This window comes from Hoplias malabaricus, chromosome 15 (genome assembly GCF_029633855.1).
Source record: "Hoplias malabaricus isolate fHopMal1 chromosome 15, fHopMal1.hap1, whole genome shotgun sequence".
Classification (NCBI taxonomy): domain Eukaryota; kingdom Metazoa; phylum Chordata; class Actinopteri; order Characiformes; family Erythrinidae; genus Hoplias; species Hoplias malabaricus.
In genome coordinates this window covers 13,026,582-13,045,238 of record NC_089814.1, presented here as the reverse complement: position 1 = coordinate 13,045,238, position 18,657 = coordinate 13,026,582, and the positions used below count along the sequence as shown (strand labels likewise).

At 40.1% G+C, this 18,657-nt stretch overlaps 1 protein-coding gene across 1 annotated transcript in view; it reads right to left on the bottom strand.

Moving 5' to 3' along the window:
- Window positions 1-2,152: 2,152 nt before the first annotated feature.
- efna5a (ephrin-A5a) overlaps window positions 2,153-18,657 on the bottom strand; it is a 55,007-nt gene continuing 38,502 nt past the window's right edge. Inside the window, exons 2-5 of the mRNA XM_066646570.1 lie at window positions 15,315-15,607; window positions 8,022-8,087; window positions 7,786-7,866; window positions 2,153-6,414 (exon numbers count right to left, since the gene is read on the bottom strand). Coding sequence (XP_066502667.1) covers window positions 6,290-6,414; window positions 7,786-7,866; window positions 8,022-8,087; window positions 15,315-15,607 — 565 coding nt within the window. The 3' untranslated portion in view covers window positions 2,153-6,289. The remainder of the gene's footprint in view (window positions 6,415-7,785; window positions 7,867-8,021; window positions 8,088-15,314; window positions 15,608-18,657) is intronic.

Sequence of the window (18,657 nt, the reverse complement as noted above, 5' to 3'; positions counted from 1 at the left end):
TCCAACATTTTTTTTCTGAAAGTGGATTAATAGGCAGTTTGTCCTTTTTATTGCAGTGACAGCCTCTACACTTCTGGGAAGGCACTAGATGTTGCTGTGAAGCTTTGATGTCATTCAGGCAAACCAGTGAGATCAGCTACGGATGCTTGTGGAAGTTATGGATGACAAACGGCATTGAAGCTCATCCCAAAATGATCAGCTACTCTAGGGAATTCCAATGCTTGGGGTGGTTATAGCCGTATAAGCAATGCTTGGCATTGGGCACAGTGACCTTAGGCTCATGTGCCACTTCTCTAGAGCATCTTAGTTCACTTAAAGGTGATGCTCAAGATTTTAATAAAATAAAAACTATAATAAATATAAAAGAAATTTCAGAGAATGATTGCTCATCATTCACTAGTTCTCCAGTCTGTTTGTATGCTGGAAATCAGCCCTAGTCTCATAAATTGGGGAAAAAGTAAGGTCTGAAAAGGCTCAGCCTTATTTTCTCTGTGCGTCACTGGCTAAACCCCGAGAAATGGCAACTGGAGGTTTGTGGATGGTGGAGAAAACTCCAAATGTTGAAAAACATGAAAAGACATGAGGATGTTGCTCTGTTCCTGCTCCATAGGTGGGTATGGTTAAATTTTTCATGCATTAGTTTTCTGTAACAGCTTGTCCTCTTATCTATTTATTCTGTAACAGGTCATGGAGGGTCCATAGTCTACCCAGAATCACTGGGCGCAAGTTGGGAACACACCCTGGACTGGGTGCCAGTCCATCACAGTCTGTGAGGAGTTCGGTGTGTTCTCCCATTGTCTGCGTAGGTTTCCTCCAGGTTCAGCTGGTGTGCTCCAGGACCACTTTGTGGCCCATAACGTTGACTTATTTGTGCTATTTCACATTATTTAACATGGAGCAGCAGGTGGCGAGGTGGCGCAGCAGGTAGTGTCACAGTCACAAAGCTCCACGGACCTGGAGGTTGTGGGCCCAAGTCTTGCTCCGGGTGACTGTCTGTGAGGAGTTTGGTGTGTTCTCCCTGTGTCTGTGTGGGTTTCCTCCTGGTGCTCTGTTTTGCTCCAACGGTCTAAAAACACACATTGATAGGTAGAATGGTGACTCAAAAGTTTCCATAGATGCGTGTGTGTGTGTTGCTCTGTGAAGGACTGGTGCCCCCTCCAGGGTGTGTTCCTGCCTTGCGCCCAGTGATTCAGGATAGGCACTCGATACACTACGACCCTGAACTGGATACCCGGTTACAGACAATGAATGAATTCCATGGAACTGACCCCAAATTCCAGAGAGTGCATGAAAGTAAACACAGACAGAAAGAGCTACAAATCAAAACAACCTGAGCTACAAATGATGTCAAAATAAGGTCTTTCTCAGGATTTTTTAGTTAAGGCTTGTGTCCAGTGGCTATCAGGAATCATTGGTGCAAAGCAAGAACAGACCCTGAACAGGGTATCACACCAATTCACCCACTCTCCCCTGGGCACAATGTCACTCAGACAATCCATCTACCAACAAGTTTTTGGACTGTGGAAGGAAACCAGTGTAAAACAGAGGAAAGCCACACAGTCTCAGGGGGAACACTATTTTAACACAATAAGGTACTAAATTAATTGTGTTTTATTCATATACTTATTTTAAGAAACTAAGATGAAATTTTAAGAAAATAACATGCTGACAAAATGAATATTCAGAAAAAGATTATATTTTGGCCTGAAAAAAAGAGCTTGTGCACTTTTTTCTCTTCACTTCTCTACCAAGATATATATTTTAGAGGAGTTGCTGACCTGTGAATGAAATTGTTAAGGATATAGCGGCAGATTTCTGGACTAAAACACTTCAGTGGGCATAATCTGGATGTGAGGAATGGGATCTGGTTTGAATAGGATTATCTGTGACCCGAGTCATCGTCAAACTGTTCACACTGTGGCTGCTGTTTTATGCGCTGGGGATTAACACCCCATGTCCACTGTGCTTTCCTTCATTTGCTTTCTTCTCGAATATTCCAGTGACCTTGGAGAAGGCCACAGCCAGTCTTTTCCAAAGTTACTTTCAGTGGTGGCACTTATGAGAAAATGTGGGCTTAAGAAATGGAAAGAATCAAACAGAGACGGCATTTACAACAATGACAAAGATTTATTTCATCTTTTTTTTTGTCTTCTCATAGTTAGTCTTAGCTGCTCCAACAGGTGTATTTACAAACAATGGCATTTGAAGATATAAAATGTGTGTCTAACGTAAGGGAGGGAGGCTGGAGCACCACTCAAAAGAAAGTGACTGACGCAGGGGCCCAGGCCGAGTTTAATTGCAGAGGCGAATGATGGTCCGAGTCTTGTGGCTAGAACAGCCTCACAAAAAAAAAAAACAAGACAATGTAATGTCACGGTGCAGAGGAGAAATGGTCCAGGGGAGGACAGAAAAAGGATCCTTAAAAAATACAGAGGCACAATGATCCATGCTAGACTCAAGGTAAAGACAAGAATAGCACACCATGGTCATTCCTTTTCTCAACAAGCATTTCCAATGGCATTTGACAGAAGAGAATTCAGGTGCCACATTGTAACACAGAATACAGAAAATGAAATGACAATGCTTCTAGGCACAGTCAACATTGAGAAAACGTTTAACACAAGAAATGTTTCCTGAATTGGGTCACGTTACAAGAAAGGTCCCTTTTCTTCTTATAAATAAGCACCAGGAATTGTCTCCGGATGCAAGGTCATTTCAGATGTTCTGTAAACATACCAGGAGGAAATATGGAAAACACAAACAAGTATCTGCTCATCTAGGACCTGTCCAGATGCATTTTATGTGGGAAAAACGAGTCTGGTGTAAGGGACCGTCAGTGCACCATCCACAAACAATAGCAGCTCCTGGTTTGAGTGCCTATGTTAAATAAGGCAGATGGTTAAATATCAGAGCATCCTATTCCAAAATGAGAACCATGCACAGGTGAAGTCAGCATAACATCAGGAATATTAGTGTCAAATACAAAAGAAACAGACAATGAACATTGATATTAAACATCTTTCTTGTTAAACGAATTCTTCTTGTCTTTTTTTTTTGTTTTTTTTCCTAGGCAGAGGTACAAAATGTAACTGCTCTAACACTGTATACCACACAGACAACCTAAGGATACACAGTATCCATAACATTAGGATCCATATGCTCCCGTGTTTAGTTTTTCTAAAGAGTCATTTTATGTTATAGCAGCACGCCACATTCATCCTCGTCAGCCTCATGGGGACTTTTTACTCTAGGGTACACTCATTTATAAAAGAAAAAGGTTTTTCAAAAGTTCTTTAATGAAAGCAGTGGTCCTTTTTTAGAAACATGAGTTCTGTACAGAACCGTCTGCATTGTGAACTAGTTCTTTGTATTGAATCGTAACAATAGAAGAACCATTTTCCGAAAGGTGCTACGATCATACACAGAGTTCATCTGAACAACCATTTGATCAGGCAAAGAACATATTCACAATGTGGAATTTTCTTTATAGAACTCAGACTTTTCTAGAACAATTGCCTTTACTAAATAACCTTTGAAAAATTTTTAAGAGTGTGAAGTTCACAACTGACAAAAACCTACATGAACATTTATAAAGCCCCCAACCACCCACCCACCCCCCAACAGGCTGTTCCAGCTCTTCCTCTGTCATACAGACGGCTCTGACAGCACTTAGGTCAGACTTTATTATCTGACATTTTTTTATGACATTGTCTCTTGGGTGAAATAACAGATGGGCATGTGGCATACGTGATATACATTTGGAGATTAATGTATATCACACAGTGATAGAATTCTGATAATGTTACATAGCCTTGTCAAACTAACACTTATTACCAGCTTATTACGTAGCTGTGATATACACTGAGCTATGAACGTAAGGCCAGAGAAAAGCTCAACTGATGCAGAGACTGTGAATGTGGAGAAACCAGCTTTTTATAAGAAATGATGCCTGTTGGAATAAATATACAAAACATTCATGTAGGCTGATGTCATTTGTCATGAATGCTTATGAAGGTGTTATGTAGCTTTATGAACTCTGCCCTACAGCAAAATGTTGGCCCTCAAATATCGGTGGGCAATAAGACAATATTGCATTTTTATCATGATTTTCTGAGCACATCTACAATATTTAAATAACACTGACCAACTGCCTGTTTCATTACAAACAGAGTCCTGTTAAATGTATGTAGCACAATGCAGTTTGTTAAATGTTGTGCCCAGCTTCTGACGTCAGTTTTTAATTGTGGCTTTTTTAGTGTATTATTTTTGTGTCAAAATATGGGGATATATCATGTATATGATGAAAAAGGTATCATGATAATGAATTATTGTCACATTGCCCACCTCTGCCCTCAACCTTCTGTGCTACAGAACAATCTACTCTAAAGGACAATCATAAACATTTAAGACCTGCGAGACCTGCATGAAACCTGTTCTATGTCTAGTCTACCGTTACCTGCGTGTGGGCATGGAAACTGTAGCAGTCAGCACAGAGGCTGAGGCAAATATTTATCCTGTTTTTCCTATGTGTGAAGCCCATTACTATTGATCGCAGCAGGAGCTCTCGTCTTTCCCCCACTCCTCTCGCCCAGGTTCACGAGAGTAACGCTAGCCTGCAGCTGAACCGGACACCGAGACACGCTCGCGCTCCAGTCGATTTTTAATTCCAGAAATGACCCACATGAGGCCGCAGTATGTGGCCCACATGCCTGACACTCTGGACAACATCAAAGAGTCTATTAAATCACATCAGGGCGTCAGCTGCCACCATGGATGGGTGAAACTCTCTGTCAATGCACTGTTCGAGCAACATTTAGATGGTGTTTGGCCGGCTCAGCACCGGATTTCCAAAAGCCAGTGAAATAAGACAAATGGTAAAACTCCTGGAACAAAATCCAGCTGAAAAATGAAGCTGAGCTCATTTACAATAAAACAGTTCCCTGAAAAACCTTGTTTTGATATGCACTGCTTTTATAATTTATTATTGGCTTCATGTGCAATTCCATTAGGATAAATTAAGATGTGAATGATATTCTGGGATGGGAGACCGGTTGTCAATAAATCAATAAATGAGTTGCTCGCCTAAACATGGACCCCATTTAATCTATTGAATAAAACCATTTACTTTGTTTGAAATGACCACAGGCATTCAGTACGACATGGCAACATTCTCGAGACCGTTCTTTCCCTGATATCAATTTAGAAACAGCATAAAACAACTGAGCAGTATCCCACAGTGAGACTACAGTCTGCGGGGGTGTCTTAATCGAACCCAGATTAAATACATGGATTATGGTTAGGCTGAATTAGTGCTGAGGCTAGGTTGTCTTCAGCTCCTGAATCCTGGCTATTGGCTGCGGCGGCAGTGTGTGAGGAGCACAAGGACTGAGCAATAAATAGGGGGAAAATACTTTGCCAAACAAATTAGTATTCGCTTAAACAACAGATCAATGAGGCTCCAAACTCTATAACAAAATATCAGTATAGCTACTACACTTGAACAGAGCCATTCACGTCAAGAAGACAGTGTCCAATTCTTATTCCCATAACTGTACACAATGTACAAAAATGAGTGCTTTATTCTTTTTCTAGGAAAACTCTTCTTGAAAACTGCTGTTTCTCCGAGAGAGTCCTCAGTGACTTGTCCCATTAAAAATGATGTTCTGTCTCTCTTTCTGATAGAAGACTCACTCTGAAGCCGCTCATTCGATCCTGTAAACCAGTGAGTCCGCAGTCCTCAAAGTTGCTCACATTTCCAGTGGCTTCATTTCTTCAACACAGTGGTCTCAAACTCATTGGTGGGAGTCCTCTGTCGTTGTGTCGTAAAACTTCTTCACTGTGTCAAATGCAGTAAGTGGATGGTATAGAAATCAGTCTCTTTTAAAAGTCATTTTCTTTTTTCCCTTTTCAACCTTCTCCTTCAAGATAAGCCCTTGAAGCAGTGAGCTTAGGAGGGAGAAAATATGTGTATATATTTATATATATATATAGATGTATGTATATATGAGGGTGTGGGCATGGTTCTTTTGTGTCACGTAGAAAGCTGGTTGAGAGGCGAGGACATATTAATTGAAATCCACCAACATCCATCCAGTAATGCCACAGGGCTATGAGAAAAATCTTCCCTTTGTGGCCTGAGTCAGAACACTTTTGCCATCTCCTTGTTAGAGGAACATGTTCTGCATCCCCGTCGAGATAATGAGGACCTCCGATGTCTACTTAAAAGTGTCCTTTTATGAGTCTTCCAGCGTGTTAAGATTGTGACATGTTACTGCACTCATGCGGGCTGCTATAATGATAAGAGAGAGACCAAGAGGAGCAGGGCTGAGGCCAGCAGAGAGCCAGCCACACGTACACGGCCAGCAGAGTTCACATCACCTCGAGATGGCTCTGCTGATTCATGGCTTGTGTCATCTGAAGAAACAGAGGAAATAGTTTAGTGAATAACTGTGAACATGCACGAGTAATGATCATTAAATATCCACAGTTGCAATCAATATTACTCAACCCCGCTGCAAATAAGGTTTATTAAAAATCTATAAACTTTCAGCTGTTTGCAATAAACCCATCAAAGAAAAATTGAAATTGCTCAACATGTAATATAACAAGTGGTTTCTCCCAATTCAACTGTAGCTAGCCGTATTACATCATAGCTGTATCTTAGATGTGCACAAGGGATGGTCCATTAACCCCTAGGAGTCACTGATCACGCCGACATGCTCAAACTTTGTGACTGGATCAAGACAAGACGCTTCAAACCGAAGTCACACTGAGCATTGTCGCCAATTTCACTGAAAATTTCAGGGTTTTTTTTTTAGGACAAAGTATAAACAGAAATATCATAATTGAAATGTGATTAAAACATCATGCTCCCACATGAACAAAAGTGGGACTCTCAAATCAGTTCAAATGAGAAAGACATATGAACAATAATGAAAAATAATACAAAACTCGGGAATGTTAAACATAGTTTAATGTGGCATTTAAAGGCAAAATCAGAAGTATACAAAAATGGGCAAAATAATCCAAGACTCCTAAGGGCTACAGAACCATTTTAGTAAATATGATGTGTGGATTGGAATCACTATTTTGGGTGATTTAATCAATCTTCAATTCTCGCTGTCTCCGTAGGGCCAGGAACATTCTGAAGGATAACACCCATCCTGGCTTCCACCTCCTTAACCTGTTGCCTTCTGGTAGGCGCTACAGGTCCATACCGGCCAAAACTAACAGACTCAGGGACAGCTTCTTTCCCAAAGCCATCACGTTGCTAAATGGGAATCTGCACTAACTGACATTTACAGTGTGTCATCTGGTTTGTCTGTCCTACTTGTCTATAGGGTACTTATATGTTTCTATAGTTTTTATAAGATAGTTCTAACTTTTCTATTTAAATATTAAGGAGCAGCTTCCAGTTTTGTTGTACTATGTATACTGTGTATGCTGTGTATAATGACAATAAAGGCTTTCTATTCTATTCTATTCGATTCTATTCGATTCTATTCTATTCTATTCTCTCTCTATATATATAGTTTTTCAGTCCTACATGGCTTCTAACTTTAACTGAAACAAACACGGCAGCAAACAAAGTGATAGCGTGAGTTGAAGCTCGAAATTTGCAAAACAGAAAAGAAAGCAAAGCAGAACACATTTTAAACAGTAACCACAACTATTTTCCACACAATTATCCAAATAAGAGGATTCTGTTAGTGGAACAGGCCTATTTAACACCTTTACTTTTAAGAGTGTACACTGAACAGGGAAAACTCCCTGGAACATACAAACCTCTTGGCTCTATAGAGTTATCCACTCTGTCATTAACATCGAACACCCGGTCGTGAACGCTGACGGTTTTCACACAGTTGTCTGTGAAAGGAACATAAAACAGGCTGTTGTCAGGCAAATCAGCATGACATCATCACTATCTGGCTCTTACTGACAATTTCAAACCTTGATAAACAAGGCAATTACAGCACACATGAAACAATGCCAAATTCCCATAAGGCCTCATAAAAACTTACTTGCTGGTCTGACAAAAACTTTCAGCCTTAGGCAGTTTCTTCTTCCAGTTTCACCAACTGTAGAGGCTGTAAAAACAATTAAGATATTTTAGAACTACACCTTGTAAATCCATGCCACATGCACAGCAAAACACCAAGCATCTTATTTTATAGTAAAAAAAATAATAAAAAACTTGTAAAAATACTGCGTAACATTTTCCCACCCAAATCCTATGGCAGGAGGACAACGCAATCTGCCCTATGCAGATTAAACTCTTTGCAGGTAAGAGTATGAGCCTTTTCTGCTGTGGGGAATTGTAATCTACTGCGAAGTGTAGCAAATGGAAAGAAAAAATGGCAGAGGACACAAAAAGGCTGATAGAAAACAAACCACTTGGAGTGGGAAAACGCAGTTTGATACCTGAACATTCAACATCTCCTCCACCATTACTTGTCTCAGCAGAGCCACTGACATTTAGGCATTTTCTACATGTTTCGGGCCTCATATAAATGCCTGCACAAGCACAGTGGCCTCAGAGGGAAACACAATCAGCATTCATTTCATTTCCTACCTATATATACAGGCAACGCTACATTGGATATGCTGTTTCCCCTGTCATCTTAGCCATGGGCCATGTTTCTCAATTTGTCCTCTCCATAAAGGAAAGCCTATTAGTGCTTAAAGAGGAACAGGGAGACAGGCTCCTCTTGCGGCCACACGCTCTTTGTGCAGTAGGTAATGCAATCTCCTGCTGTCAGGAGCCAATGCAAATGAGGGTCGAGGAGCGAGGGGGAGGAGAGCTTTGGTATTTCTCTCACAGATCACTTGAGAAGTAAAGGTGACTAAGTAATGAGCAGAAGAAAACACTTCAAATAAAGACCCTCATTCAAAGCTACACAACACAGCTTCTAATTCACACGGTCAAAACAAGGCAAAGACATTGCTTCAGCTGCTAAAAATATAATTTTTTTAAATATCGAAGGCTATTTTTGTTTGATGAAAACGTACAATCAGAAAAGGAGAGGGTCAAATATTTAGCCTTGGTCCCAAGTAACACGTGAAGTGCTTTCAAATACCTAAGTACAGAAAATGAACCCTGGCTTTGACGTTTTGACTTCTATTGGATGAACATGATCGTTCCACCTGCCTCTTCAGCTTGATTGGCTACTACATACATCAACACCTGCTACTTAAAGTCCTATTGGCTTCTAATAACATCAACAGCTGCAAGTGGCAGACGATGAAAGCCACACCTGTTACTAAAAGATCTTTACTGATGATAAAAATGACCTCTGTTCAAACGATGCAGCCACTGGATTTGGTTGATGCAAGCATTCCACTGTTTGTAGACACTGCAGAACAGGGTTTCTTTTATTTCTCTGCTCAAAAGTTCCCCACCCCGGCTGATCAACCAATACATGATTAGAGAAGCTCCCAGGTTTTATGAGGATGAGTAATGGTACGAAAGGTAATTTCCATATAATTAACCAATCTGTTCTCAAAACTGCTTTTGAGTTATCAATTAATCGAACAGTCATGTCCCTCTCTACTGAATATGAGAGACATGTTCATGTAAAAGTGTCCGTGTATATTTCCATAATGCACTGCTGTTAGCCTTGACCCCAGAGCTTCCCTGTTGTGTGGGGTCTCCAGCTGCTCTTAATCTGCCTGCTGTCTCCCCTTTCATCCCCCACACCCTCGACTGTGGGGAAAGGATGGGTTAAATCAAACTGCTTATACGCTGTCTACAGTGACACACTGGGGGGTTCTGAACCCTTAATCATGTCCCCACAAGCATATTTACTTTGATTTGAGCGAAATTGCTTTTGTCTCATTTCTCAAGTCTGGCCCAGTTTGGAGCAGAAGCCGAGTGCTGATTGGAAACATCACTTGAGAAAGCTGCAGCCGAGCTGAGGGGGTTGTTCCAACACAGTCTTTTACAACGCACCATCTTTTTCTATCTTACAGTAGCTGCGTGCATTTTTTTTGTGTACGTTAATATTCCTGCTGCATGTTGGTGATTATTTATGCCAATTTAGATCCTTTTAATGTCTCCCCTTTTTAAACAGGCACACAGCGGAATGGCTTCAGAATTACTCTTTCAGAATTTACAATAGCGAGAAAGAACAGCTACCAACACGGCACACTGCATTAGGATAATTACACTGGTGGCCCATAAAAGAACTCCAGCTTGTCAATCACAGAACATTGTGCCTTTGTCAGCCGCTACTGGATCATGTAACTTACCTAAGCCTGCCGCAGCCTCTCTTACCTAATGTAAAAGTGGTAATAAATTCTTGAACTATAGCTTTATCCTCATTTACTTAGGGATAAATGATGATATCATTATAATAATCATTATAATTAAATCATTATTTGGCAGAACTCTTATAATACCAATTAAGTACTATATCGATTATTTGCTAATATTTATTTCAATTTCAGCTGGGCTAGCATTATTACTCTAATATATGTGTGTCTTGCAGAGTTCTTTTCACTGTTGCTGTACTCCTTTAAATGCATTCTGTACATATACAGTACTGTAAAAAGTTGTAGGCACCAAAGATTATGAGATTTAAAAAAGCTATTAATCTGAGCAGTTTATTTGCTTAAAAAACATTAAAATAAAAGCAAATAACATTATTCCAGTGAGTGTGATATTCTGTGTGTGAATGTGTTGGTTTAACTTTTTCCAAATCTCTCCTTGTTGCAGTCCGTATTATTTGAGGTTATCATCCAATACCTAGTTTTAATGGTTAATAAATAATGATTTTAAATAAAGTGTGCTGTTGAACAAATTCATGGAATCAAGGAGAATCTGAACAAAACATTGTTCTTCAAATCACTCACACTTACTACTTATAAAATCTTATATCTTATATGTTTATATTATTGTTTTTTGTACTTACTGTGATTATATATAACTTTATACAAGCACCATGTTTACTGAGATGGCATATATCTTAGGTGCCTAAGACGTCAGAACAATACTGTATGTGTATATGTATACACACATTATTAATATATATTACATTATTAATTATTCATCAAGTATATTAAAGGACTACAACATCCTATGGCACTTCTGTAAGGTTGGGTACACTGTGATTATTTCTCAGCAACAATACAAATGCATTCATTGAGGATCAGTAAAGTCTTATTCCTGCTCATTTCATCAGTGTAACACAGGCAAATGTGAGTGAAATATATACATCATTTAGCTATAACATTACTACCACCTTCTTGTTTCTCTACACGTTGTCCATGTTATCAACTGTCGTTCCACAATAACAGACCACAGCCTCCGTGTTGCTCCATATACTTTGACCCTGTCTTTCAGTGGTCAGCACCGTCACAGGACCACCCCGGAGTAATTTGGGTGGCAGATCACTCTCAGCACTGCAGTGTCCCTGACAAGGTGGTGGTGTGTTAAGTGTGTGTTGTGCTTGTACAAATGGATCGCTGCTCTGTAGTGGTCCTGATCACTGACGAACAGGGGGCTGAGCATAAGATGGACTCCAGTCTGTAACTGTAGACTTACAAAGTGCATGTATACAGTCAATGAACAGTGAGCGTGGAAACAAAGAGGTGGTAGTAATGTTATGGCTGATTGGGTTACATTCAAATGTAGGCTTTTTCAGAATAGCAGTTTCTAACTGAAACAGTTTTTTTTTTCTGGCTCGGAATTTAAGAGTTAAGACTAGATGAAAGCAGCTTAGACTATCCAAGGCCTCTCTTCACCATACATTGCCAACAAGTTGAGCAGCTTCTCCCCGTCTACAGCGTCACATAGCAGACATTAGGTGTGCACTGTAAACATACGGGGTTAGTAAAAACCCTCTAGACACCACTAACCTAGCTATGGGTGCAGAGATCAGATGTGATGAAACTGAGAAGTCTGATAAACAGGAGGAAGAAGGATTGATGCCCTGTCGGAGAGATAAGGCTCCCTGCAGGCTTCTGATCTGTCGTGCCACACTCTCAGACTCAGAGAGCACTTTCCAACATAAAGAAAAATGAGGTTAAGTTGCTCGTTAAAAGACTCACAAAAGACCCGCGTTATGTAAAGTCCTGTTCTTATCCAGGGGTCAGATGTGATCTGAGTGTACACTGGAAACGCTGCTGGCCTATCGTATCATCGACACAGGGAATGCTGACCGCCAGTGCCAGCCGTGTGCTTTTGAAGCACGCTTCTATCAGACGGGGTGCTCTGCTGTCAGACCCTCTCGCACAGAGGGGGTGGGGAGACAGGCTAAAAACCTCCCTTGAAATTGGATTTCTATCCTCGGAGATTAAGATCAGACTTCCACCAAGGCCATATTGGAAAAACATGCTGCCTTAAGCCATTCAGGATCCAAAGTTCAACTGCAGTCATCGGAGCATGTTCACATTTGACCCCACCAGGCCGGCCCTCTGATCCCCAGTGATCGCTTCCTGAGCGGGACGGGCCCCTGACTGACAGCCCAGGGGCCACGCGTGTCACCCTCAGGCTCTCTCAGAGAGACCTCTCACTCCCACTGATTAACCATCGAAATCTTAACAAAGGCACTCTGTCTACTTTACAGACACATAGCTCCCCATCCAACCAGAGCCGTGATTCACAGCTACAAGCACTGACTGACCCCAGACGTTTCCCTAAAAAAAATAAATACATGACAATAAATTATATTTAGGGGTGTCTATCTTTGACCTTACAGCCACTCCATTGTATTACAATTCCAGGAACTCTCTCAGCGCACCATAAAATCTTACAGCAACAGCCAGCGCACTGTAAATGTAAAAACTACACAGTAACAGGCCTGGATCATTCTGTGATCTTGTTTTGTTTTTCCATTTTTTGTTTTCTTTAAACATTACTGGCATCCTGAATTCCAATGTATTTTAAAATAAAATATTATTTTAAAAATATAATAAAGAGAAAGAAATAGTGCAAAAAGACAATAAAATAATATCTTTTCTTTTTTTCTGAAATTTCAAGAATTTTATTTTGTTCCTACGTTTTGCTGAAAATGATTATCTATGATTAGTATTTATTCTACTACTTTTAAAAAAATGTGTTGGAATCACCACCTTCATGTAAATGTTTACACCCCTCAATATCATAAACAAAGACAGCCACAGTACAACAAACGATTATCATAAATTTCCTTGTTGTCAGATTCGTTTAAGGTCCACACATACGGTTATCCAAACAGTTGTGAAGTGGTTGTTGGTGATATGATCTGGTTTACTGACGGTTACGCAGCTGCTTTCTTCTTGAGATTAAATTCTCTGCACCGTGGGTGTATGATTACTTTAACACTCTACTTTCTATCATGATTGGAGCCAAAATGCCTGATTGCTGACAGACTGTTTGTTATTTTGCTCTCCCTTTAGTAGCATCGGTAGGTTGGACAGAAACTGGCTCTTTGTTTAAATGGATCTGCAACTGTTGAGTCATAAAACTGAGTCACACAGGAAAGAGCTGTGAGCAGCGCTGCTTCATATTCTCCCGCTCAGTCGTCGAGTAAAACCTTCAGATTACCTGACAGCTCCACTATTTCATCTGAAATGTTTCACATCCTACTGTCCTGACTCAAAGATCCAGGAAAATGAACTCCGCTTTACGCTGTGGCAAAGCCTTTCATGCACACCCATGTAGAAAAAACACAATCTAATCTCCTGCTCGGATCTTAGCCCTAATCATTGTTTACTGTGCATTCCTCTCTCTCTCTCTCTCTCCCTCTCTCCTTCCATTTCTTCCTTATCGCTCCTTCATATCGCACACATTGTTTTGATGTTGCTGTGCGATCTGTCAGTTCATCAGGTTAAATGCCACTAAATCTGCCTCTCCTGTATGCGCCTGCATAACTGCAGCTATCTCAGGCTTGAGCTGTCCGAGGAGGACTACTCCTGTGCCTTATTTTGTCTTCCCGCTCCCACTCTACAGGGATCTGACTCCAGATGTAAAAACAAGGGTTTAGATGCTTGTTTTAAAGAGCCCTCTCACGAGCAAGCGAAAGTTGAGACCGGGAGTTTGTAACAAAGACTCCTTACAGGAAGACCGCAAGAGTCAGGACTCTTTTCCATGAAGGTTCGTGTTTTTGTTTGAGTCTGTTTTGCCAGGACTCCTGTAACACAAACTCATACTTGGCTTGAGCCATGGCTTTCCTCTTCCTTGCTTGGAATCAAATGCTTATGCTCAGATATTTCCCATACTCCGCACAGACACTATCACAACATCTGTTTAAGATGCTACAGTGGCACTATGGTTTGAAAGATTGGAAGCAATGTTTTTAATACTATGCAGCCTGCTCATTGTAGGAAAATATGTTAGATGTGTTCAGAAGGATATGTGTAGTGACAAGGATTCTAAAATGCCAAAAAAGCTGTACAGTACAAATAATTAAAATCTTATTCATTTATAATAAATGTAATCTCTGGAAGGCCTTGTAGTTGAAGATGTGATCAGGTCTCTTGTCAAGTAAATGGACAAATTACTAGGAATTGGCACTGGCTGATTTCAGGTCCAAATACCAAATAGGCGACGAGCGGTGAGCGTGCTGGCGCAGATTGGCTGCGGTTGCATCATTCTTGTAGATGCTGCACACCGGTGATGGCTGAGGTAACTCCCAAGTGTTCCACAGAACGTACAGCACTCTGCGGGTCTAGTATATGTTTATGTTAGTATATGTTCAACGGTCTGTCAATTATTATGTTAATTTTGGTTTGTATGTTTGTTTGTTTATTTGTTTTTAATTATTGCATATATATGTCATTCAGTTAAATTTTGTATCTGAATGCTGTTATTATACCTCTACCATACTGTAAAGTATATAGCCAGTTCCGTCCTGCTTTTGATGTTGTATTTGATTTGACTCATATTATTTAAATAAACAACTTTGGCCCATTAATTACAAAATGACAACTTGGTTGTAAAATTTGAATTGGCTAATAAAACTTAATGATTGGTGCAAATGACTGCATTAAATATAAATTATCCAGTCATTTGTAGAACAATGAACATAGATTTTATGGCCAATTCCAATTTTGTAATTTATGTGATTTATCATTTAACTAGTTTTCATCTGTTCCTTACCTGGAATACTAAAATAAAAACAACCTAAAATTACTAAAGTTTATAATATTTAACTGGACATTGTGTACGAAGAACTGTATAGTAAATATATTAAAAAAATTATGATTACCAGTGGTTCAACATTTTTAAGCAGAAAAATATAAATTCAATTTAGCTGTACATTAACAGACAGAACTGCAGTACTACAGTGGATGCCAACAGTAGCATTTATTCTGGTATTTTTTTTAATACTCACATATATAGTAGTACTCTCGGCCTGGTCGGAATTCAAAGCCCAGGGAGAATGGCGTAAAGAGCTGGAACTTTTCAGAGAACTTCAGAGGTCCATTGGGCGAGTGAGGCCGGTTACACTCCCAGCGCTTGAAGCCTGTAGCCTTATGATCACAGGAACTGTAGCCATCGTAGTTGACCATGTAAAGCATGTAGCGCTCGGTTCTCTCCTCTGGCACAGAGTCCATGTAGTGGGGGCAGTAGACATCCAGGTAATCATTTATGCACACGTCAATGTGGTAGTCTCCTCTGTAGAATCTGTGAAAAAAAAAATTTGATTATTTACAATCTTGTGCTAGACTAGAAAGGATGTGTGTAACATTCCTCTTGCGCTTGTCCTCATTTAGTCCTTCTGTACAACTCATGCTCATAGGCTGTTCCACAAAGAGGCCGCTTCCAGAGGAAGGCTCTTCTTTAGGAGTAATTAGCATAAATGTGAAGCAACTTAAATCATCTAATCATATCTCTGACATCAGAGCTTTAAATAATTTGAAAAATAAGAGGCTTTTATGGGTGAAGTATGACATTTTGAATGATTGCTCTCAGAGGAATTTCATAGAGGGGAACTACGTGCATCTCTGGCCCGCTATTTCAGATTTACATCTTGTTTATTGTAAAATGAGAATACCTCGAGAGGATCTAAGTAAGCATGAGCGTCGGCGGGATATGCAAGGTATTCCTGAACGAGGAAGCGGTTGAAAAACATATACTCCCAAAGGCACCATATAAGGCTACATTTGCACAGCTTTAGTGGAGATGAACTGCGTCGGCTTAGCGACAGGAGGCTTGTGTGTGACGCGTTCAGCTGTTTCTACTGGTTTACACATTCTGTTTAAACCTTCAGAAGTTGCAGTTATCACTCATACGGAAAGCATGATGTAATTCAATATCTTTTTTACCTGTAGAATGGTTTCGACACATTCAATCCTGCATGTGTGTTGCTAAGTAGAAATGAAGGGAGAAAAAGGGAGGTTGCCTTTGATAATACCCCGGGAATTTTATTTTGCCATGTGAGCACAGCCTTCATATATATTACTGAATTTAGTCTGATGTGAATTAAATATATGAATTATATGTTTGTATATTTTTTTCCCGTTTTACTCAATTAACTAAAGAAAAAAAAAAAAACAAAGTTGTGTGGGATGTGAATAGGGGGTTGATGAATAATGTGTGAGGATGTGGGGGAGATTCCACAGCGTCAGATGACTCAGTGAACCCTGAAGTCACTAAGCCCCAGCCAGTGGACGGTGAGAAGCCACCCTGGACAGAGTCAGACGAGCTCCTGAGCTAATGTGAGGTTACTGCTGAGATCCTGCTGTGGACAGCAGCACAGCTGGGTACGCTGACACAAAGATTTCCACTCATTAGGGACAATAAAAGACTACTGAGCACAGATGGAGCTTAAGAGCTATCAGATTATCATTATGTGTGTTTTCAAACTCACAGCTAGAATACTGAGTGTGTCCCTGTTGGTTTGGGTGAGTGTGTGTGTGAGTTTTGTGTTCATCCTAATTAAAACCAAAAGCCAAGCTACGAGACAAATTTGGCCCTGTTCAATTTCAGCCTGTTTTATAATGAATAAAATAGTATTTCAGTTTTCCTCTCTGGTAAAACCACTTCACTGAACTTAAAAAAAATTGGAAGCTCTCCAGATGACATGCTAGTCACGGGTCATCAGCAGTGAAAATCAGGTATTTCCTCAGACACGTTATTAGCGTCTTACGTTTCCTGTAATTCCAGAAAGGATGATTCTGCTCGGGGCTGCCACTGCGAAGCCGTTGTCAACATCTGTCTCTGAGCCCCAAGACAGCTCTGCTGACTGAACCGGTGCAAGTTACGCCTACACAGCTATTATCACCCGGGGAAACTCCACATTTATCTTTCAATACCCCAATCTGGCCTTCAAATTAGCTGCAAATGATCTGAGTCAAAGCACAGGCCCATTCGCTTATCCATCAGCTCTTACCTGAGACATTCATACGCTGTGCTGAGAATATGGACTGAGCTTTTTGCTGGAGGATACTAAGAGTTCATCTGTCTCAGGTCACTAAGGCAAGGATTTGTGTCAACTATGAAAAAACAAATAGCAGAGGATTACCCTGTTACTTGAGCCAGACAAGGATGGGCCTATTTTCTGTCCTAGCTTGTAAAATCAATAAATACATGGCTTAAACACAACATCACATTTTCATTACATGATACTGAAGCAAACGCCGACTCAGTAGCATGCTTTCAGTGAGTATAGGATCTGCTCTAATGATTCATAAAGAGAGCTGACCCCATTAGACTACAGGAACAAAACAAACAACACATCAACGTGACGCTCATTCATTTCTTCATTCATTCAGGGAGGAGAGATGGCCCGGCTGCTCAGTAAGCCACACAATGCAATCGCAATTCATCATTAAGATTAAAAAAAAGGAGTTCATTAGCTGCATCTATCACAGCTACTTACGCAAACACACAGAACATGGCCGACCCCGCAGCAAGGTCTGCGACAAAGCCTTCACGCTAATGATAATCCTCCTATTCATGCAGACACTCACTCTCTCATTCTCTCTCCCTCTCTCTCTCTTTGACCTGGCTGACACAGGGATGTATAGGTGATGACCGGGGCAGGCTTCTGTCTCAGAAAAGGCCAGAGACTGGGCGTGAAAGCTCTCCTGGTGTTTCCTAAATCAGTGTGATTGAAACTGTGTCAAAACCAGGTCGTATTCCTGAGCTTCAACAATAGGCAGAAAATGAGGGAGGGGCTTGACTACAGAATTGAGTTTCAAAGGACAATATCAAACAAGCAAAACTATCAACTTGTCCTTTTCATCTACATCAAAGGAAACTAAAGAAAAGACCCAAGCTTTCATTTTCAATTAATAATCTTTTTTATTTAAACCACAAAACAAAAAAAAAGTTATATTAATGCTTTATAATATGTCAATCCTTCCATTTTCACTTTATTTCAGCATTTAATACATTTTATGTTACACAATGCTGATTTAACTTCAGAATGCTAGTTACGAAAAACACTACAATTAAATCGTGATTAATCACATTGTTCCTTCTTAAGACTGAAGCTTTTAAAAACGAATATTTAAACGTAAAATAACTGAATCAAGGTAAGATCAACACAGTGAAATTACACTTATATAAGTAGTGTCAATCAAACAAAAACAAATTCTAGTACTTCTTTGTGTCATTAGGAGGGGGATAAATGTGTAGTGTGATCTTCAAGACAAACTCGGCAGAGGAAACAGTTATTTATTTATTATTCTTTTTACATTATGATAATACCCCAGTGTAGTTTTGATAAA